The following is a 23,616-nucleotide window of genomic DNA, read 5'->3' as shown; positions in this document are numbered from 1 at the left end:
ATTGGTAAGCTAAACAAAAATGTTATACCTTCCCACATTTAAGGCAAACTTGATCACACTTTGTTCTATAAGAATGTAATTTCCATGTTGTCTCTCAAGTCTGGGATTACTTTTATATGCCCTTATGAACATATTCTTTTAAAGTGCCTCTGATCATCTATTTGTTAAACATTGTATGGCCTGACAGATTAACAGTTCCAAACAAATTAGAGAGAATTTGTCAAGAGTACTCATCCTGTTCCCTTGATATCAGGTATCTATCTGAAACACTGTAATTCCTAAACTGTTTAAAATATATATTTAGAATCATCAACAGACAATCTGTTTTTCTTTATGGTTTTCTTTCTGGTATCCTTTTAAAACTTCTATCAAAATCAAGAATATTTTTCTTTCCCTTGGGAGACTGGTCTTTATCAATGGTTTTCAATAGTATATCTGGGTGGTCAGTGGGCTACTACCAAGTGGTCCATGAAAGGTATGACTTGTCTGTTGACTCAAACACCTCCACTGGACACTCATAAATCAAATGGAAAATGTTGAAAACCACGGGATGATGGATAATAGTTCCTAACCATTAAACTAAAACATATGTACTTTTGATATTTCACGCATCATATCTTATCCAACTTCATTATCTGTCACATAAAAAAGTGTCCAATAGAGTACTATGAGCTTTATGAACTGTTAGATATTAGCAATACTGTATACAAAATTCTGGTGGGAATTGGCAGGAACGTCTCCACATTTTCAGAATGTTTCTCTGCAAATAGAATGATCACGCTGAACACAGGACAATATTCATATTTTGACTCCATTGACTTGCACATTTGCCTGCATTTTCTGCTGAAGGAATGAATTGCTGAAATACAGACAGACAAGTTGAAAAAAGAGCCTCTTATTTCCAGGTCTTTTAGAACATCTTTCTCAGTTCATTTTGAGAACAACATTTTCAAAAAGAAGAAGGACTTCTCATTTACTAAACAATTTTTACTCCAGAAAGGAAAAAATTTGAAAAAATGATTTTGTAACATGCCCAAATAAGTAAGCGCACCTTTAACTTTCATAATAGTTTTCTGTGTGTAACATCTCTAGACTAAATGGAACTGCAGAGAGTATCTTCACTTGTTTGAAAGTACTGAGTAGAAGTCAATAATCAGAGCTTCCACATCTCTGCAGAGCGTCCTTGTCCTAACTGCTACCACACCTCTTTTGAGTCAGTTTGTTTGGACATTGTTAGGCAGAAGCAAAGAGATCATGCAAGCAGGATACGCACAATTTTGAAGCGTAAAACCCCATATTTGCCCATCGTCCATCTCCCAACTGCAACAAAATAGAAGATTTGCAAAGAAATTTTAAACTGGATACATGACTGGACTGTAACTGCATGTCTTTAGAAAGGCCTAGAACAATGTAGTGTTGATTCTAATTAGTGACTCTGGGCATAACCATGATATAATTTATTAATAATGACACGGACTGGTAAGAAAGGACTCTGAGCAGGGTATTTTTCTCAATATCCTGCAATATCCTTCTGCAAACAAATTAAAAGAGTGATGGAACCTGGAACTGTGTTGAATTCTTGCAATTCCTGAAAAAAAAGTACATGAGAGGTGCTGTTACGACAGACAGCTCTACTTCTTCCCAGAAAGAGGTTCCTCAAATGTATGGTAGTACCCAGTGCCTTAATAGATCTGGCACATGGGGTCCAGACATTCTTAAAAAGTTTGTGATATGGAAGTATTACTCTAATTTGCTTCTGTCTATCTGAAGTTGGAAGAAAGAAGTCTGATGCAATTAGTCTCGGAAAAAGAAAATCCTAGAAGAGAGCAAAATCTCAGTCTTGTGGATTGCATTTGAAAACCGAGGAATGTGGGGCTTGCAAAGATTTACCAGTTTGATTTCTATTTTCATCGTTGGTGCAGTGCATGATTTGGCCAATCAAAAACTAAGACTATATTTACCCTATAGCTCTTCATTCACAAAGAATGTAGCTGTATGTGAGCAAGAAGAAGGAATATGCATTCAGATTTTTCCTGCAGAGAATTCAAGTGGTCTGAAGGTCTTTGACAAAGACACACAGTACCCGCATGAGTGAAAGTTATCCGAAGAGTTTGACCGTTGAATTGTACTTTCCATAGATATCTATGATAAACTGAAAACAAATTGTTTGTCTGTCTAAGAATCAGGGAGAGATATTCCAGTCAGAGAAATTATGTACATGCCTCCATGCTTATTTGTAGAAGTGATATCTAAAAGTGCTGTTGTAGCAGGTCTAACAGTAATGAGTTTCCTTTTTTAACTTATTCCAGACACTGGACATCAGGACCACAACAAGTCTTTTATTATTCTTATATGTTGCTAAAAAGTACCATCTGCTTTCAGTCTTTACATTTGGATAAATATGGCAAAAGGGGGAATTGCATAAGGCTTTTCTATTTTAATTTCCAGGTGAGATAGTTCTTAACATACCACAGGAGTGGTTTTCAAATTGTGGTCTGCAAACCAGTGGTGATTCATTGAAAATATGCTGATGGTCCACAGACAGCTGGTCAAATGGTGCTGGCTCTTCTCCTTGTTTCCACTTCCTATGTTCTGCTAAAAGACAGCTAACAATAGATATATTAAATATTTCCCTGATATTATTTTCTTACATAAGCAACATGGTAAATAAGCCCATTGTCATAAGATTTTAATAGAAGCAGAGGAAATCCAAATAATATGGGCAGCAGTTTTCTTCCTTAGAAAGAAGTGTGAAAGAATTCCTATGCCATAGGACTGAGCAGTTAGCTACCTTCACACCATGAGCAGCTTCCACGCTTATGGAAAATGCTAGTTCTAGGGGCTAATACCCAGTTAAAAACCAATAGCACAAAACTCTGATTTGCAGTTTTAAGATAAATGTTTCTTTTCCAAGAAAAATATATTTCAGTCAATTTAAGCATCCTGGTGAGCATTTTCTTGGGTGCACTAGAGACTATATTTCTGTCCATAGAAGTGATACTACTTTGTTTATGGTGGTGCATGTTTATTCATACTCACTAACCAATGTCTTAACATAGATAATGTGGGCTAACTTAGACATAAATATATTGGTCTTCTTTATACCTATTCAGCTGCATCTCCCAAAGCCTCCTTTAAAAATAATAAATGTATTGTCTTTTAATGTACATACTTGTCCACTGACAAATGCATCAAGTTTAATGGCTTATTTTATAGAAAACAAGAGAGATTTTTTCCAGAACACCTGTAAAATTGTTTTATAGTAATGGTGGAAGAGGATGTATTAAGATAGTAAATCTTTTGCAAGTTTCTTTGGGTGCTGTAGGTATGGAATCCAAAGTGAGGTGAGGAACTTTTCGGGGAACTGAATGAAGTACCACAATGATACCACGCAGATCAGTTAAACTAACTGTCCAGTGCCTTTACTGAAATGCAGTTAAGTTTTTAGAGGAATCAAAACCTGAAGATCCTCTTTCTCAGGACTTATCTGGATATAATGAAGGAACTCTAAACATTCAGAAGGGGTTCAATATACCAAACTTCCTTTCTATATGAAACTATAAAAAAGGAAAAGAAAATACTGGAATTATGTAATGAAAAGTCTACTTTGTCCTTTCATTCCAAAGGATACACTCAGACCATTGCTTAATTTCTTAACCCAATGCTTTTATTAGTATGTTCAGTTAGTGTTGAGAGGCATATAACAGGATGAGAGTCACTTGCACTGGAGTGTATGGATTGATGAAAAGCAGCCTTATGGCAAAACATTTTGACCAGTCTAGAGGGTAAAATGTCTCTGTGAGAGAAGGGTGCACATACTTTATTACCAATTACATAGACAGTGAAAATTATAATTTTGATTCACAAGCATGCTTATTTTCCTCCAATGTTGATTTCATATTTTTCATTTTAACCAATAAATTGCTTCCTAATTTGAAGTTTAGTATAGTACTGCCTGATTAAAAAAAAAAAAAAAAGTACTTCCTAATTTTTGAGAAAGACAATACTCTCACTGTCTGATACTCTGGCTGACATGTTATTCACATTCAAATTGGTACTGTCTAATAATTGACTTCTATTGAGAAAATGCCACAATCTTCTGCTTATATCTCTTCATGCAGTATGCAGCACAATTCCAGGTACAATGTAGATATTATCAAACAAACATGTGAGCAAAAACCTATTTCTGGAAGGAAAATGATTTATTACGAAAGTGAGAAGGGGAATTCTATTTTGTCTATGTTTTATTTTACCTATTCCTATAAGAGACCTTTACCTAGAACAGACATTATATTGACAAACCTTAACCCAATAAACAACCAACATATTTTTATAGCTCTTTTTTTTTCTTTTACAGCAGTTTTTAATACTTTGTCAGGTCAAAATGCTAAAGGAAGCAAAACTACTATCTTTTCCCACATATTGAAATGAACACATACCCTTAAATTGGGACACTTAGGGAGAAGGCATGTTATTCCTAATTTAATCCAAAAATCTGTTTTGTGTGAAACAGGTATATTCATCAGAAAGAACAGGGGAATATAAAATGAATAAACATGTGAAGGGTATCTTTTAGGAATTGATCCAACTGTGTGACCCAATACAAGACAAGGAAATAACCTGCATTTTGGAGAGAGCTGGAGAAAGGATGGAGTTTCAAATAAAGGAAGTGAAATTGAGGGTAAAATTCACTGCCATACCAAGGGCCAAAAGGAGTCCTATTCAATATTTCAAAGAAGGGTTTCACTTGATATTGAAAAGTGGTGAATGTCACACTCTGGAAGGGAGCCAATGAATAAATAAGCTGTCTGTCTAATTACAACTAGGTAAATGGCAAGTACCATGTGTGTTAAACACCAAATCCTGCTTACAGGTGTAGAGTATGCTCTCAAGATGTCTCTGAATGGCTCTTCTGAGAACCACAGATATGCATTTAGGACCCGAAAACAAATACTTTACAATAAAATTAATTACCATATTTACCATATTTACTTATGGGCTAATTTTGATATTTAGAGTAGCTTTGGGAATAGTATCTTTGGATTTCTTGATATGTATATAAAATTCTATCAAAAATTGTCTCAGCCTGTGTTTTTCTTAGAGATAGAAATATACAATATGTCTGTTCCAGAATGTATTTGTTTCTGCCCCACAGCTCAATATGACATGCATTTTCTTGTTCATGTAATACCTTAATCTTCAGCAAATATGGACAATTTAGATGAAAGGAATGGACAGGGACAGTAGTGAAGAACTGCTCATCAAAGTATTTTTCAGAATCCTTTATGGATTGCAACATTTGCAAGTAGTCACAACACGAAAAGCCAATTTGTGCTGTTCTTACTCTATTGCACCATAATTTGAGTATACAAAGGAATAAAATCATTTAATAACAAAATGTAGTTTCCTTTTGCAATGGATGAGCATAGAAGAGGGGATCATGGGGCAACTTAAATAGTGACCATGTTTAGATGAATTCTTTGGGTTGATGTTACAATAACTGGAAACATGAGTCTTCGTCTTGGTTTGGATTTGTCCCCTCTCACTTCTGAGTTTCATATGCTATGTATATGCTCTCTATAGGCATGGTATCTCTCCTCTACCTAGCTCACTGCTTGATACTTCAGCAAAACATCAGACCTTTAGCGTGTAACGTGCATTGAACTAGGAGATACCTTGCTCAGACATAATTGCTATATATCCATTTCTATGTATCATTTCAGGATAATTTAAAAACTCTTCAATCAGCTCCTTATCTTGTGAATATGGCACTGCAAATGCAGATCAGGCCTCTTGTATGTGTTATTCACAACAGCTTCTATTTCTGTCTGCCACATGGAGGAAATAGACGAAATGCCTTAATTACAAACTGCCAACTGTCTTCAGATTGATCATAAGAAAATGTTCTTTTTGCAGATCTTTAATCCTTATTTAAAATGTAAATGCTTATTCACCTTTAACAAATTGAAATGGTACATGAAATTATCTTCTGAGCCTACTATATTTTAAAACATTGATCTAACACAGAGAGACTGACAGAGAAAGAACATTGCTACAATTTCATTGTCCTTGAACTCATCTTAACAGTAAAGAAAGGAAGATTATTTATTAGAAGAGAATTAGGAAATAAAATATACGCAACTTATTCTCCAATAAAAAAACTTCAGGTAAGTCTGAATAATATCATTAATCTAATCTTACTGAGATGATGATAAAATTAAATAAAATAAATCAATGAGAGTACCTTGTTCTTATTACACACCTGTGGTGGCCCACTCAGCAGCAGCCTCCTTGGGTGAAAGGTGTCCAGTCTGCCCTCATTTCTGTTATTGTAGTCCATATGGATTGGCTTGGGAACCGTCCATTGGCGGTAGTATAGAGACTGCTCCGTGCAGGTCATCATTTTACTCATAAGAGGACGGAAAGAACTTGCCCACATCACAGAATGATAAGGCAAGAGTGAAGATGACTTTGGAAGCCCACTGCTGTCAGTAGAGGTAATAACATCATACACCAGCTTGGGCAGGAAAACTATGGGAGGCTGTTTTGATGTTTTGGTCATGGAGCATTGAGAGGTCTGTAGGATGAAGGAGTTATGAGTAGATGCGGAGGAGGAAGAAGAGGAGAAAGGTGAAGAGGATGAAGAGGTGATGGAAATTTGGGCACGTTTTATATTTTGTTTTGTATCCAGTTGTTCAGATACAGGTGGCAAGTGTTTGCTGATCATTGTTTGTGCCCCCTTGTCTACTTTCTGCTTCTGCCTTTCGTAGTTATTTGTAGTTTCTTCAGTACTGCTGCTTAAGACTTGGTGGGAGGATTTTGTTGTATCCCCTGTTGTTATTAAAGGAGGAGATGACTCACTGCAGAATGCTGTAACTAAAAGAAAAATTCTATTTCAACACAGTGCAACTATCTCTGCTGGTCAACAGCCACAGTTAAACACAAAGAAATCATTTATATAGAGTATCCATCAAATAATGCAAACCCACACCAGCTCCTGCTATCTTTAATTTTACACATGCAGGAAGTCTTAATGGGACTACTTGGGAGTATTTGCTGAACATGACAAGTGGCTTCCAAAGTATTGAAGTGCACAGGAAAGTTGTCAGTGATTGCCCTGTCATCTCTTCCCCTTATTGATTCCTTGCTTAACTGAATCAAGTGTTCTTCAGATACTTTCATCACTCAAGACAAATAAATACAAAATTACTGAAACTGTTGTTTAAAAGAGTGTAAGAAAATAAGCATTCACAGAATCACAGAATCACAGAATCACAGAATGGTTGAGGTTGGAAGGGACCTCAGGAGATCATCCAGTCCAACCCCCCTGCTCAAGCAGGGTCGTCTAGAGCACATTGCCCAGGATCATGTCCAGATGGCTTTTGAATATCCCCAAGGAAGGAGACTCCACAACCACTCTGAGCAACCTGTGCCAGTGCTCAGTCACCCTCACAGTGAAGAATTTTTTCCTCATGTTCAGACAGAACTTCTTGTTTTTCAGTTTGTACCCATCACCTCTTGTCCTGCAAATATTTCAGCACCACTGAAAAGAATCTGGCCCCATCCTCTTGACACCCTCCCTTCAGATACTTTATACACATTGATAAGATAACCCTCACAGTCTTCTTTTTCCCAGGCTGAAGAGTCCCATCTCTTTCAGCCTTTCCTCATAAGAGATATGTTCCAGTCCCCTAAATATCTTTGTAGCCCTCCGCTGGACTTGCTCCAGTAGTGCCACATCCCTCTTGTACTGAGGAGCCCAGAACTGGACACAGTACTCCAGATGGGGCCTCACCAGGGCTGAGTAGAGGGGGAGGTTCACCTCCCTCGACCTGCTGGCAACACTCTTCCTGATGCACCCCAGGATACCATTGGCCTTCTTGGCCACAAGGGCACATTGCTGCCTCATGGTTAACTTGGTGTCCACCAGCGCTCCCAGGTCCTTCTCCGCAGAGCTGCTTTCCAGCAGGTCAACCCCCAACCTGTCCTGGTGCATGGGGTTATTCCTCCCCAGGTGCAGGACCCTGCACTTGCCTTTGTTGAACTTCATGAGGTTCCTCTCCACTCAGTTCTCCAGCCTGTCCAGGTCTCTCTGAATGGCAGCACAGCCCTCTGGTGTATCCGCCACTCCTCCCAGTTTTGTATCATCAGCAAACTTGCTGAGGGTGCACTCTGTCCCTTCATCCAGGTCATTGATGAAGAAGGTGAACAAGACTGGACCCAGTACTGACCCCTGGGGGACACCGCTAGCTACAGGCCTCCAACTAGACTCTGCACCGCTGATCACAACCCTCTGAGCTCTGCCATTCAGCCAGTTCTCAATCCACCTCACTGTCCACTCATCCAGCCCACACTTCCTGAGCTTGCCTATGAGGCTGTTATGGGAGACAGTGTCAAAAGCCTTGCTGAAGTCAAGGGAGACAACATCCACTGCTTTCCTCTTGTCTACGCAGCCAGTCATTCCACCAGAGAAGGCTATCAGATTGGTTAAGCATGATTTCCCCTTGGTGAAGCCATGCTGACTACTCCTGATCACTTTCTTGTCCTCCACATGCTTGGAGATGGCCTCCAGGATGAGCTGCTGCATCACCTTTCCAGGGATGGAGGTGAGGCTGACTGGCCTGTAGTTCCCTGGGTCCTCCTTCTTGCCCTTTTTGAAGACTGCGGTGACCTTGGCTTTCTTCCAGTCTTCAGGCACCTCTCCTGTTCTCCATAACCTTTCAAAGATGATGGAGAGTGGCTTAGCAATAACGTCCGCCAGCTCCCTCAGCACTTGTGGGTGCATCCCATCGGGGCCCATGGATTTGTTGCTGTCAAGTTTGCTTAAATGATCTCTAACCCACTCCTCCTCCACCAAGGGAAAGTCTTCCTTTCTCCAGACTTTCTCTCTTGCCTCCAGGGTCTGGGGGTCCTGAGGGCTGGCCTGAGCAGTAAAGACTGAAGCAAAGAAGGCATTCAGTAGCTCTGCCTTCTCTGCATCCTTCGTCACCAGGGCACCCACCCCATTCAGCAGCAGCCCCACATTTTCCCTAGTCTTCCTCTTGCTACTGATGTATTTGAAGAAGCCCTTCTTGTTGTCCTTGACATCTCTCGCCCAATTTAATTCCAAATGGGCCTTAGCCTTCCTCGTTGCATCCCTGCATACTCTGACAACGTTCCTGTATTCCTCCCAAGTGTCCTCTCCCCCTTTCCACTTTCTGTATACTTCCTTCTTCTGCTTGAGTTTTGCCAGGAGCTCCTTGTTCATCCATGCAGGTCTCCTGCCTCCTTTGCTTGACTTCCTACTCATAGGGATGCACCACTCTTGAGCCTGGAGGAAGTGATGTTTGAATATTAACCAGCTCTCTTGAACGCCCCTTTTTTCTAGGGCCTTAACCCATAGGATTCCTCCAAGTAGGTCCCTGAAGAGGCCAAAATTTGCTCTCCTCAAGCCCAGCGTTGTGATCCTACTCAGTGCCCTGCCTCCTCCTCGCAGGATCCTGAACTCCACCATCTCATGGTCACTGCAGCCAAGGCTGCCTCCGACCTTCACATCTCCAACCAGTGCTTCTTTGTTTGTTAGTACGAGGTCCAGCAGCACACCTCTCCTTGTTGGCTCCTCCACCACCTGTGTCAAGAAGTTGTCACCAACGCTCTGCAGGAAGAACCTCTGGAACTGTTTGTGCCTAGCTGTCTTGTCTTTCCAGCAGATATGAGGGTGGTTGAAGTCCCCCATGAGAACCAGGGCCTGGGATCATGAGGCTACTTCCAGCTGTCTGTAGAAGGCCTCAAGACTGGACCCTGGGGGACACCGCTAGCTACAGGCCTCCAACTAGACTTTGCATCACCAGTCACAACCCTCTGAGCTCTGCCATTCAGCCAGTTTCCAATCCACCTCACTGTCTGCTCATCTAGCCTGTTCACAGGCTATTTCTTCATAGACTACAGAGATGTCTACACAGGCTGACATCTAGAGATAGCCCTCAGCTCTGAGTCAGCTCTTATCTGACAATCATGTGTCTGCATTACTGCAACACTTCATCTGATGCAATATAACCTGGCTCTCAACTCTCTGGTGCTGCGTAATGCATTAATACATTCATACAGCTTTTGGTAAATTGTTATAGCTTCAGTGAACACACTCAGGCATGACAGTACTAAGTGAGGATTCATAATTCAGTGTCACATATTAGAGGATTGCCTGTTATAGAACAAACCCACCTTACAATTATTTTTCAAGATAGAAAAGATCTTATTTCATTCAAGCTAGAAAAGATCCTATTTCATGTATTTGAGGAGTGTGATTCTTAAATGACTGATTCTTAAAGGTGTCTTACAGTGACCCCATTAAAGTAGGCATTGACAAAAGCTTAATGATTTATGCCTTTTATTCTTCATCTAGCAATTTGAATAAAAGGGCTCTTTTATGTCCTAAATATAACTTAATATAAATGATCTTAAGGTCTTACTGGAAGCTTTTGAAGAGAGAGATGAAGATGCAGAGTCATGGGAACGAGATCTTTCTCTTTTCATAGGACTTCTCTTTTCTGAAGTAGAGCCTGTTTCATGAATGGTGACAGGGGAAAATGAAAACAAAATGCATTTTAAGCAAGCCTCTAAGAAGTGACAGCTACATTGTCAAAATCAAAGGGTGAGGAAAAGCAGGTAAGAGTTTGTCTGGGTTCTGATTGCATTCTGACACTGTTCTCAGTGTGGAGAGTATTTGTTTGTATCATGCAATGTTGGATCAGCCTATGGACTGATCTAATTATGCTGAGCTGCAATGGCCTCACAAAGTCAATGCTGCAGCCAAGAGCTGGCAATTACTAGCCATGTCTCAGTCACGTTATCTCTTTCCTACCCATGCCTTACTTTCCACTCTAATCCACTGTCAGGGAAACCAACTGACAACAAGCCCTATTTTGTCAGTATGTTATGAAATTACCTCCTACCCCATATACCACAGCTTTGTGGCCAGATTATATCTCAGAATTTGGTGATGACAGGCCATACTTAGACAGCCACCAAGGATATACACTTGCGGTTCCTCGCTTAGGCTTCTAAGTTAAAATGCTTGTTTCTGTAGAGTTTTACTATAACAAAGAGAGATGTAAGCACCTCCAGCAGACATCTTGGACCATGGGTCTTTCTTAGTGTTCTGAATTGGACTCTGGAGGAGCTTACCATATTTCATGGACTAGAAGAGTAGTCTCATAACTTAGATGCCTAACTAGACTCCAATCACATACAGTCTTGTCTTACTTTACACTAAATGGAGAGAAGTAGCCATCACGAAAAAGTAGTTGGCTATTGTTGACAGTCTGAGGATGACCTTAGGTATTTCATTCTTATATCAAAGGTATATATTTTATTAAAGTAAATAGTTGATTATTTCCTTACCCTGATCTGCTATCCTTATTATTAATAAGTAGGAGCTTAATAGATGAACATTAATCAATTACCCTCCTTCTCACAGTACAGAAAAAGAAATGACAGCACACAGCATGAGATTTAACTAACCTAGGGGGTTAAAAATTCCTTGTTTTCCACAGTTGCAAGGCACAATAGACAGTAAAGAAAAAGTGTTAAGAACCTAATGATGCCTGATAATGTCCATCATCTACCACTCAAAACAAAAATCCAGTTCCTGAGTAAATTATTGTTGCATATTTTCACTTTTATATGTTCTCCTTTACACTAAAGAATAGTAAACTCAGCAACTTCACACTTTCCATTTGAATTCATGGACATTTTCAAGCAGTACTCAAAAGTTAGTATACTCCAATATATTCTCCAGCCATACTATCTAATTTTACAAAACTGGAGATTTTTCAGCTTGACTATATACAGTTCCCCCAGGAAGAGTCTTCATCATTGGCAGTATGTAAGCATATGGTTAGGCAGCATTTGTCAGGGATAGTTTAGGTGGAGTTGCCTCTGCTGTGAGGAAGGGGATTGGGTCACTGCTTCCGAAACAGTAAAGTGCGTACCTCCCTGCTGAGGGGGAGTGCAGCACAGCACAGACCTCCTAACAGTGAGCTTTACCAGGTGTATTCACTTGAGCTCCATGTGATAGCTGCTAGAATGTATAGGGCAAAGAAAAAATAGCACTATAGGAGGGAGACGAGAAAGCCAAGAGAGCAGAAATGCAGCAGCAGGACTGCCACAGATTAAAAGGCAGCAGCAGCAGTGGTCCCTGGGCAGGGAGCAGGGAAGGGTGAGGAAACAGAGATTCAGTGAGATGAAGGGAAACAGAGGAGCGGAGCAGAGCTGACTCAGTAAGGCTAACTTCAGAAAGCCTCATTGACTAGATGCCCATGCAATCCTGCTTTTTCTAATACAGCTCAGTCATTTTACAGCTTCTTTTATTGTTTCTACTAATACCTTCTGTCGCTATTTCTTCATCTTCATTATCAGTGCTGCTTAGTTTCTCTGGGTCGCTCTCTAACACATCATTCACAACTGCTTTCTCTGTATGAATTTCTGAGCTCACAAAGTACGCTGCCAAGCCAAGCTCTTGCTCCAAGGTTGTCCTTACCAAGGAGGATGAATTTATTAAACGTAGATCACAGTATCTCAATGATCTGGAGAGAAACAGAGGGGTAGTATGAAAACTCACTGTAATCTACTCCTTTATTTGTTTTACACATGCAGCCAAAGAGGAATTTTGTCATGATCCGCTTAAATTATGAATGAAATAGAACACAGTATACCTTTTATGCTTGATAAATTTATCACTGTGGCATATATAATTTTATTATCCTTAATCTATTTAAGTAGCTTAATCTAGTGCACTGAAAATTAGCATCAGCATAAGAAGCAGAATAGTCATGTGGGTTCTAAGCCTAACATATAAAATAGGAATCAGTTGAATATACGAAAGCATCTGGTGCCATTTTAATGGCTCTAGGGTATCAGGCCTGGCTTCCAGGTACCACTCCAGAAGGCATGGATCTCCCCACAGGTCCTGTGTCACATATGCCAGCATCTTGCAGATGTCTCAGATACCCTGGGGTATTAGCTCTAGATACCTTTTTTTAGGCACCTTTACTCTCTCCCCTTAACTGTGACATATCTCACAACATTTTTTGAGCTAGTTCTATCCTGTTTATGGCAAGGGCCAAGCTGAACTTGAGGGGAATTCTACATGCTTACACCAGCAATCTACCTTACCCACCTGTAAAACAGAAATAATCTCACAAACCTCAAAAGGTTTGAAACTTGTAGCAGAAGTCTCAATTCTAACCCTCATTAATTTTCACTGCCCCAGACACACCAACTGCCATTTTCAGCTCCCATGTTTTTTGGATTCATGATACAAAAACTGCCAAAAATGAAAAAGAAAGGCCTTGCTACTGAAATCTCAGTTTGGGGCTCCCACAAACAATGACACAGTTAATAGTTAGCCATCTGATAAGCAATGGATAAAAAACTGCCACTGAGAAAATACAGTATTGTCAGGATCTTCTTACCGTGGCAAAGACTCCCCTTGTGGATCCATACCACTGAATATCAATATACAAGGCAGACCTTCCAGTTCCAAATAGGTCTGTGGCCTCCAGTCTACATCTTCAATTTTCTGCCAGACCTGATTAAGATAAGAGACAGTGTTGGACATATACATAAGGCACAAATAGAAATACAGAAAAAATACTTTATGGTCCTTTATATGGATCCATTTGTACAGTGAATGGATGTTCTACCAAGGGAAGCTACAGAGCAGAGCCAGTTTCTAAGTAGGTAGATTGCACAACTTCCTAGCACATTACTGGGTAGCCATCTTGCCTGCTGCAAGGCTGAGGAGTTTGGGACAGTGTGTTCTGGCCTGAAAAGCCTCCCTGCCTCCCAGGTGTGTAGCACAGAGGTGAGAATGTACAAGAGTAGATACTGCAACAAGGAGCTGCATTCCTTCCTTCTCCTGGGGATACCATGGAAGGAGCACCCATATCTTGCAATTTCTCCTTTATTTCCCCATTCCCTGGCTCTGCTCTGGCATTTTCTTTCTCTCCTCAGCACACAAGGAGACAACAAGGATGAGTAGGAGCTTCTGGGGAGAGAAGAGCATAGAGGATTGCTTCTCATGGCAGTTAAAGTATGTATCTGTGAGTCTAAGAAAGGAAATGAGCTAGGAGTGAGACTTTTGCACCTTGGAGGAATTAGGGGAACCTGAAAGTGTCAAACACATACACATACCGCTGTCCTCACTTGCTATCTTCTGAAGCCTCCTGCAGTCCCCCACCTCCCCAAAGCTGTTAATTTTCCTGATAACTTCAAGAGATGTTTGATAACTAGATCTATTGTTTGACTGTTTAGCATCAGGCTGTACTGCTTTACTCACACCAAAATTAGTACATTGTGCTGTGGCATTGATCTACAAATAAGGAATGAGCAGTAGAAGTAACAGTATGATGATTCAGCCTCTGACATTTGTTCATTTAACACTGTGTTGTGCATGTTGGAGAAAATAACCAGGATGTGATTCTGAACTAATACTGATTTTTCAGGATAAATCACTCCTAATCTATAGCAGAATGAGATCAGTATTAGGCCCTGGATCTCAAATAACTTTTTCTAATGTATATCAAATCAAACACAATGCAGAATGTACTGTATATTGTACAACATGTATATTGTATATACACCATCCTAGAATGTAAATACATTTTTATTTTGGTGATCAAGTGATAGGCAGTGTCAGAGGCCTTTTGTTATATAAACGAGCCTAGACCCTGGACCTAAAGTAGTGAATCCATGAATCTATGAATCAACCCCTGGTCCAGACAACATCAGATACTGAGATGTGAATACTGGGCTGTTCTAGGACCCCTAACTAGCATACTGGGATTTGGTGCCTTCATGCCATCTGCTGGTGACAAGAATAACATAACTCTCAACTGGTCCATGATAAAAATCTTTTGCTGTGCTATGACTATGACGATTCTGTGACAAAACTGTGACAAAATTATGACAATTTTTAGTTGGCTTTTTTTCCCTGTTGTTCATGGTCTGTATATATAAAAGCAGTTCAGCTGTTTGGGATGGTCGCTGATGGAAGTGAAGTTTTACCCATATTAGTTAATACCAAACTGAGCAACTAGAACATAACATAAGGATAGTACAGGAATCACAGAACATGAGTCTGAAAGATAATAATCATGCTCCTTATGATAGCTTTTAATTTTTACTGGTGAGACCTGCCCTTCAGCTTACATTCATAACTCTCACCAATAAAGTCTCCCACCTACCCATCTAATGAAGTGTGTGCTTCCCAGCATATGTCATTCTACAAGTTACCTTTAGTTGCTCCACAAAGTGCTTCCCTATTGTGATTCCGGAATTAGGATTTCCCAAGATTATTTCAAAGTTATCTTCAAGGGCTAGTCTTTCCCTTACATTATACAGACGTTCATATGCCACTGCAGCCAGCGGAGTACATGGAATTCTCAACATTACCATGAGGCCATGACCACTAGGACATTGTCTTGACGAGTTTATTAGGTTTTGGGTGATTTCCAGAGTTTCAACTGAGGTGTAATTCTTCATCTGAGAAAGACCACACACTGCCATCATAGCTGCAGAGTAGTGTTGTATGAGGACAAAAGTCCTTATCACCGCACTGTGTAACCTGGGAAACCTGAAATAAATGGTGAATTAAATAGTGAAATATTAAAGTGCCAAAGTGAGAAAGCTAATGTTTTACAAAATACAGCAGACTCAGGATTTTAGCCTGTTAAAAATGATATCTACTATTCAACAGAACAAAATCTCACCAAACTGCAGACAGATAGTCTTTGCAAAGTATCATTTCATAACCAGAACTGAGCATGTCTCTCCATTTCTCAAAAAAGATTTAATAAGCAAGAAGTCCAGTAAAGTTACATTATGTCAAGTTACCAAGCAATCAGAATTTGCTAATGCACTTAGTAATACCACCGTTCAAAATGAATACACTTGTCGATGGGTACAGTACTCTTCATGATATGTTTTTCTGAGCTTTTTCTCTCATGTTTTCTTACTAAAATCCTAAACCAATTCATTTTTGTTTCCAAGGGGACCAAAAATATAGGCACCATCCCAGGAGAGCTACAAGTTCCCAAGTCCAGGTATATATGCTGTTTGAATCCCCAGTCCATAGAAGGGAGAGAGATGGATATGCAATAGCTTCCTGTCCTCTGTTTTCCACAGAAGTTAAATCCAGGTGCACAGTACAAATAGGAGATATCACTCGCTCAAAAAAGAGCCTGATATGCGGGATCAGAACTCCTCAGCATGCTGCAGCAAGCCCCAGCAGCTAAGTGTGGATGTGCTCAGTTTCCCAGTTAGCAATACAAATATACAAGGTTCTATTATTTGTTCTGTCTATTCTTAAAGACCCCCAAAAGCTCATCCACAGTTGCATGCATGCACATAATGTGTCACTATTCTCTTCCAGTGATTTTAGACTTTCTGACTCCCTCCACAGGGAGCAAGAAAAACTAACTGATGATGTATTTGCAAGCTCTGATGATACTCTGCAGTTTTTACCACTGATTGATGTGCACAAATTATAGTGATATCTCACTTTCTCTTTGTGGTCCAACTACGGCATACACAAATTATATACATCAAAATCAGCCTAGGTCAGAAAGAGATAATATTGGACAAAAGTAAGAATGCATTTGAGATTACATGATGATGCAATCTGAGATGATTATAATCTAGAAGTATCTACTTGTTCCAACTAACATCACATTGGGCTAAACAATGTTGACAGTAAGAGACAGCCTAGACTGATTAGATCACAAACCAAATATATACAAAAAATAAGAGAGAAAAGGAGAAAATAAGAGCTTGTGAGATGCTCTTGAATATACATTTTGTCCATAGGTCAGCAATAAAAAAAAAAAAACAGGTTTCCAGCTTGCAGTCCAATAACTCAAGTCACTAGACAAATAACTTCCTTATTAAACCAAAAAGTGTATTGTACCTTTTTCCCAAAGCCATGACCATTGCTTCAAAAGAGCTGTCATATCGAAGCAGTGGAATACTATGTCCAGAGAGGGTGGACTCAATGAATTCTGACAGTCCAAAGTATTTCTTGTTTTCATGGTATAAATCTACACCCTAGAACAAATGAAGAAACAACAATTTAAAAGTAAATTCTCTCAATTATTACTTTATAATTGATTAATCATTGATATTTGATATATTTGCAATCCCTTTCTCTAATAAATATATATATATTCAGACATATATCAAAACAGAGAGAAAGAAACAGAATTAATTTTTGTGAGAGAAAGAAGAAGACTCAATTTTTTCCTGTTTCTTTCTCTCTTCTTCTCGCTCCCCATAGATGCATATATATACACAGAACACCTATATAGGTATAAATATGCACACATATGTATACATATGAAGAAAATCCAGGTATGTACATATACTAATACAGTAATGCACTAGAGTGAGATTTTCAGATGGTTTCCAGTTATGTAGCTCAAAGATTTTTAGCAGAGCTACTACAGTTTATAAAAGATATGAAGGGAATGAAGAAGACAGCAAGAAATGAAAGGATAAGCAAAGCGAAAAAGTCTGCCACAAACTAAACAAGAAAAAGATGCCATGCAAACTTCATTCTTGTTCACAAAAATCATGGGTCCTCCAACGTCTTGCCAAACATGTAAATGTGACATAACTTATGAAAATCTCACAAAAGCACCTCAAATCTTACATTGCTGTATGAAGAAGGCCAGTGGATCTCATTGTAAGGGCTGATATGAGTATGCTGTGTCTGCAGCGCATAGGGGAAAGAAGTCACATGGAGGGTCACAATATTTGGCGCCTCTTTCACCTCCCTGCAGTTCAACAGTCTATCAACAAGTCCTGTAGACAGTTCTGTCTGAGGATAAAGGCTATGCATAGCACTGCAAAAAAGAAATCCAAAACTCTCCAAAGTGATTGTCACAAGGGAACATTTGTGTCAGCGGAATAGCTTTACCTGCATGTGAAATTGAAGTTAAACACGTACAAGAAATTTAGGACTTTATTCTGTGCCCTGCTTTTGTTGCATAGAAAGGATGAGAAGAGAAATTCAAGTTATTTCACTGCAGCTGAAAATTTCTAAGTCTGGTAAACTCCCTAGCTAGCAAATTACCAGGCTCTAACAGCCTCCAGAATATGAGAGAGAAAGGATGAAAAGAAGTCGACATTATGGCAGTTACCAATAGCCACACGGTCCTCTAGTAATTATGGCCAGATTGTTAGTGTTGCCCTTAAGAAAATATAATTCTTACCTACAAAAATCAATGCAGAAAATGACAGACAGTAAGTCAATATGACAGAAATACAGAAGAAGACTACCTGTGATAGAGGTATTATGAAAGGGAGTAGTTACTGTTAGACAAATGCCAGTATCATGGAACACATATATTCAGTTCCTTGCTCCAGTGTAATCTTCAGTCCAAATTCATGCTATCTAATTTTTGGTATTTACCTGCAATGACTAAGTTACAGGCCTACTCACTCCAGTCTTCATCTGTTATCAGTGAAGAGTGATAAGTAACTCTAGAAACTGAGTCCACCCATGATCTAAGTCAGCCTTTGGAGATGCCTGTGTCTGTTGTGATTGTGTAGGCAATCCAGGGCAATTACACTCCTCATTTAGGCGTCTCAGTTAATTGAATTCAGTTAGATGCCATGAATCCTGCTCTGCAAGGTAGTCACTTAAATATCTGTCACTTACATATCTTTATTAGATAAGAGGAAAAAATACCAGTGTTAAGCACCAATAAAAGTACTTGCCTACCACTCATGGATGCTATATGAATAAATACTTCAAAGGCTGTGACAGCTGTAACATAGGTCATATAAGCTCCTAAGATAGAGGAGAGCTGAAGAGGAAACCCTCATATACGCAAAAATGAAAGTTTGGGGAAAATGATCATTCTTAACCAATGTGAAAGCCAAGACCTTGTCATTTCATTTGCAAGTGAAATGCCATAGTGTTTGGTTTCAGAAACACTACCATGTTCCTACAGTTGGAACATGCTGGTGTCTCTGGAACTCAGTAAGTCCCCAAGCTCCCCAGTGCCTCAGGAGCTGTGAAGCAAAAGCAGCCCAACTTCTCAGCAGGCCGAGCGTCAAGAAGCCAAGGAAATATGGCACTGTGGGGGAGCAACGAGCTATGCAAAGCTGACACGAAGCCCAGTAAGCATCTGTCAGAAACCTCTGATTCAGTCCGAAGTTTAACTGAAATCACTACATTTCCACAGAAGTTTTCAATTCTTACAAATCAATGATTGTAGACAGAAAAACATTGTCCTGGAAAACTTCCCATCAGTTAAAGAAATAAGCAGCAGTGTTGGCTCATTAGTTGTCTAGTCACTGTGGAGAGTTTTTGCATGTTTTACAGCCCAGAGGACGCTGACAGAGGGTAATGAGCTCTGTGTACTTTCACAGGAAGTCTTCTGTTGAACAAATGACAGGTAGCCAAAAAAACAATGGTGGTGGCTGAAAGAAGATAAGAACAGTGAGCAAGGAAAGTTGAAATGTTCCACTGAGGCATAATATAATAAGCAGGATAGGGATAAGTGAAGGACCTTAAAAGAAAATGTTTATTCACTTCATGGGCAGATGATGTCAGCAGAAAGCTGTAAACAAGATGAAGGAAGGGATAAGCCAAAAAGCTGATCCTGAGAGCTAATACAAATAACAATAATTTCTCTAAAAACAAGTTACAGTTCTCTTACCTCATTAGATCCCAGTGTGCGTGATCATGGATTAGGACAAACAGTGTGTGTGGATTCTGAATAGAGTTTTGTAAGAAGACTTTGAACTTAATCTGGGCCTCTACATCTAGCTTCATAACATACTGTTCCGCCCTCTGCTTTGTGAGATGCTCCTTTTCTAATCCCAGTTCTAATAAAATGCCTAAAGAAATGAAACAAATATCAGTATTTACACATACAAATTTAACAAGTTTCTGTATATCTAAAATAAAGATAACTAGCAAGCACCTGAGTGCCAGAGGTGAAACAAAGTCTGCTGATAAGTCACTTCGGAGGGTGGAACACAAATCAAGAAATCAATTTTCTCAAAGGAACCCAAATCAAGATTTTGAGTGCTGGAGTCAGCAATTGAGCAAATATGAGACAGCAATTTCTGAGCCACTGCTAGCTGGAATGGACGAATCTGATGTCGCTCAATGTCATAACCTGTAAAGAGGCAAAATTTTGTTTAGAAAAATGCCCAAAGCCTAACCTCATGCAAAATCTTATGTCTGGCAATGGATGATTTATCTGCTTTTCAAAGTAGTTTGCTTGTGAGTAAGAATTATGCTCCATGAAAATCTAAATGGAATATGCAAAGAAATCTTTCTGCATTTGGGCATTTTAGTCTCTTAAATGCCTCACAGGGCTGAAGTTGAACTCACACAACAGTGTTCTGCTATTGCAGAGGTAAGGCTTAGAGCGTCAGAGACTACAATATTCAGTGGAATGAAGCAGAGCATCCACCACTGTAAATATGGATAACCCAAAACATGAGTTTCTGTTAAACTCAGACAGAATTCAAGAGTCTAAGGCTCTGTCCATATGCATCTAACTGCAGACTCACAGACCTAGTCTGAAGCACCCTCTCTCTCACCTCTTTAGAAAATCCTCCTTACTTACTTGTACATACAGCTGCTCCAGTTCCATTCAGCATCGTTGGTTTATTTACTGAAGCAGAAAGAGATGAAGAAATGTGCCCTTGGTTTTCTTGATAAAATTTCTCCAGTAAAAAATCAATGTCACCCTCTATCAAATTGAAAGGATAGTGGTATAGACATCCATGTTAATAATAGGTGCAATTCATACTGATTTTGTGTAGTAGATTTTAAAGAGCTTTCTGAATGCTAGCTAGTTGTCCTGCCCTTAGCTTACTGGTTCTTTTGTACAGGAACTCTTTCATTATTTTCTATTGTGTCTGTTTCTACACCATATCACTAATTAAAAGGCCAGAGAATGACAGACCAACTCTATATAGGACTGCTAAGGACTTTTATAGAGGATTGTAGAAAACCTGCTTCAAGGCCCTGCTTCAAATCAGAAACTGCAAAGATCTGAAACTGGGTTAGTATATGCCCTAACCATTGAGCTTTACTGTTCACTAATAAGGATTACAAGAAGCTTTGAAAAATCTGATATAGAGCATAAATATTTTTAAATCTTTAACATTTTTGAGAGACAGACAAAAAAATTGCTTATAAAGCTGAAAGAAATATGAGTTTTGTGGCTACACACAATGCTGAAGCAAGCAAGATACGTTTTACTGAACTATGTGCATCTGCAAACATACCCTATTAAATTCGGTGGGGGCCCTGCTTACAGATGAAAGCTATACACAGAATACAGCGTGCCTGTCCCGAGTACTTAGTATTTTCTCAGCATTTGGAAAGATGTCTGAACATGCCTGAACTGAGCTTAGAATGGCAGTGTCTGCCCTGCAAACAGCAGTCCAGTGGATGTGGATAGCAGCTATTTTTAAAATTTTCAGTTACTTGTTCTGCCCAAACAATAGCAAAAGCAAGGGATTTTGAAAACCATTCTTTGAAGAAACTAAGAGCAGAAACACTAACACAATACAGACATGACTGTTCCAAGAAAACAGGATTTCTCTAAAATGACCAGTCAAAATATCATGACATATCCAGAAAGTGTTCTTGTGATCTAATTACTGGGGTGGTATGAATGCCAGAGGGAACTGTGACGTCCCATTAACACTGTCAAGTGCACTGCATTTGCTCTAGTTGTGTGATATAATTACATTTACCATGTGGCTGTAACTAGCTCTGGACAGTCCTGCCTGCAGTAATCCTCAGTCTATTCAATTAAAAAACAATTCAGTAACCCTGGATCTCTGCAATTCTCCTCTGTTTGCCATGCATCATGATCAAGTCGACAGTATGGCCAAGTTCAAAGGACAAATCCTTCCTTTGATAAAAGAACTGTGTTCTATCATGGTCAAAATGAACTATGTGCTTAGGGCAAAAGAATTTATCCATTCATATGCCTGACTTCCACAGTGAAGAACTGTATGCTCAATGACTTGCTTGAAGATTTTTATGAAACAGAGAGATTTTAGAAACTTACACTTTTAGGAGGAAATTCAATTCAAATCTACTTTCACAGAACTTTCTCATATATTTTTATATATTTCTAATAATATCTTGCTTCTGAAAGGTCATGAGCACTGCAATTTTCACTGATTTAAAAGGTTCAGGCAGGGACTTGGAAACATCTATTTATAACATACTATGTACCTGGGCAGAGGGTGCTAAAGAAGGATCCCAGAGTTTCGACTTTGCCTGTGACCAGCTGATAGTTAACTTCCTTTTGGTAGTCTGAAGGACTGAGCATGCTCTCAGACAGAACTCTTGCCTGATATTTCCCTAAAAGACAAAAAAGTCCATTTGAAAGCATTTCAAGCTGAAGTAAAAATGTTCTAAATGATAATAAAAATACCATCCAGCTAAATGAATACCACATACACACAAATAGCACAAATGAGCCTCTTTTCTCTCTAATGTATATGTACGCACACACGTCTGTAGGATAGATTCATGATTTATAATTCTCTGTATTTCTCTCCCATTTTAGGAAATATGTGTTAATACAGTATATAAAAAGAGCATATAGATAGTCAAAGGACTTGTCATTTACCTTACTCTCATAACGAATCTTTGTGTGGCTATTCGCATCATTTATTTAACTATCAGCATAGCCCTTGACAGATTATTGAAGGGAATAAGGTTAAAAGACCATCTTTCAGAAACTAAGGAAATGTTCAGTCCTCTGCTCAAAGTAATATTCCAGTCACAAAGAGCAGGACAGCATTCTGTGTCCGCTATAACTCTCCATTATTTATTTGTGATTGTATTGTATGGGATTCCTTGGTAAGAAAACAGATAATGAAGGCAGCATGTGATCTGCTGGGGACAAACAAGCAGCTGTGTAGTATCACCTTGGATTCATCAAAGCTCATTATTTCTTGGTCAAAGCTCTACTATCTGAGGCAGCTTACTGAAACTCCAACCTAACTCCTTGTAACAGAGAATATGGTATTATTCAGGTTTGTTTGGAGATACACCCTTGGGATCTCACCTGTTATCACAATGCAGGAATCAATGGCTCGATTTCTACTAGCACATATGATCACCACGTAGTTTGTCTTTATTAATTTTCCTTCAATGAGCAGCTTAAACATTTCTGAAAGCCCTTCAGCCAGAGAGTAGCTGCACTCAATGATATGGACACTGTCATTACAGGAACTAGCTGCCAGGCCTGCCAGCCAGGGAAGCTGGGCTGAAGTCACTGGTGCAATCTGGCTGGGCACCTGAGAAAAGGTCTGTGGAATAGCCTGTTGGTACTGACGGATTTCAGAGAGGTGTGATTCCCGCCATGAGCGCATGAATATTTGTTCCAAATCCTCAATCAAAGGGACCTGGTCTGAGGCTTAAAAAATTAAGAGGAAAGTGTTCATATCACAAAACGATTAAACAAAGATGTTGAAAAAAAAATCAGTTCTTCTTTCAAAATAAATATTTTTTAGAGATGATCATGTTTCAGATTTATATGGAGTGGAACCAAATTCTACAGTTTAAAGTCCCTTTATGATACTCAG

General features: G+C 39.3%; 1 protein-coding gene across 1 annotated transcript in view; it reads right to left on the bottom strand.

The window, feature by feature from the left end:
* Positions 1-23,616, bottom strand: part of GREB1 (growth regulating estrogen receptor binding 1) — a 65,621-nt gene that overhangs the window by 19,273 nt on the left and 22,732 nt on the right. The window contains exons 11-22 of the mRNA XM_013955040.2: positions 23,097-23,447; positions 22,256-22,384; positions 20,625-20,750; positions 19,971-20,168; positions 19,704-19,884; positions 17,687-17,879; positions 16,946-17,082; positions 15,274-15,613; positions 13,452-13,567; positions 12,364-12,563; positions 10,449-10,538; positions 6,263-6,876 (exon numbers count right to left, since the gene is read on the bottom strand). Of these exons, the coding sequence (XP_013810494.1) occupies positions 6,263-6,876; positions 10,449-10,538; positions 12,364-12,563; positions 13,452-13,567; positions 15,274-15,613; positions 16,946-17,082; positions 17,687-17,879; positions 19,704-19,884; positions 19,971-20,168; positions 20,625-20,750; positions 22,256-22,384; positions 23,097-23,447 (2,675 nt within the window). The remainder of the gene's footprint in view (positions 1-6,262; positions 6,877-10,448; positions 10,539-12,363; positions 12,564-13,451; positions 13,568-15,273; positions 15,614-16,945; positions 17,083-17,686; positions 17,880-19,703; positions 19,885-19,970; positions 20,169-20,624; positions 20,751-22,255; positions 22,385-23,096; positions 23,448-23,616) is intronic.

The sequence above is a fragment of the Apteryx mantelli genome, chromosome 3 (genome assembly GCF_036417845.1).
Source record: "Apteryx mantelli isolate bAptMan1 chromosome 3, bAptMan1.hap1, whole genome shotgun sequence".
NCBI classification, from domain to species: Eukaryota; Metazoa; Chordata; class Aves; order Apterygiformes; family Apterygidae; genus Apteryx; species Apteryx mantelli.
This window is presented reverse-complemented; position numbering and strand designations above follow the sequence as displayed.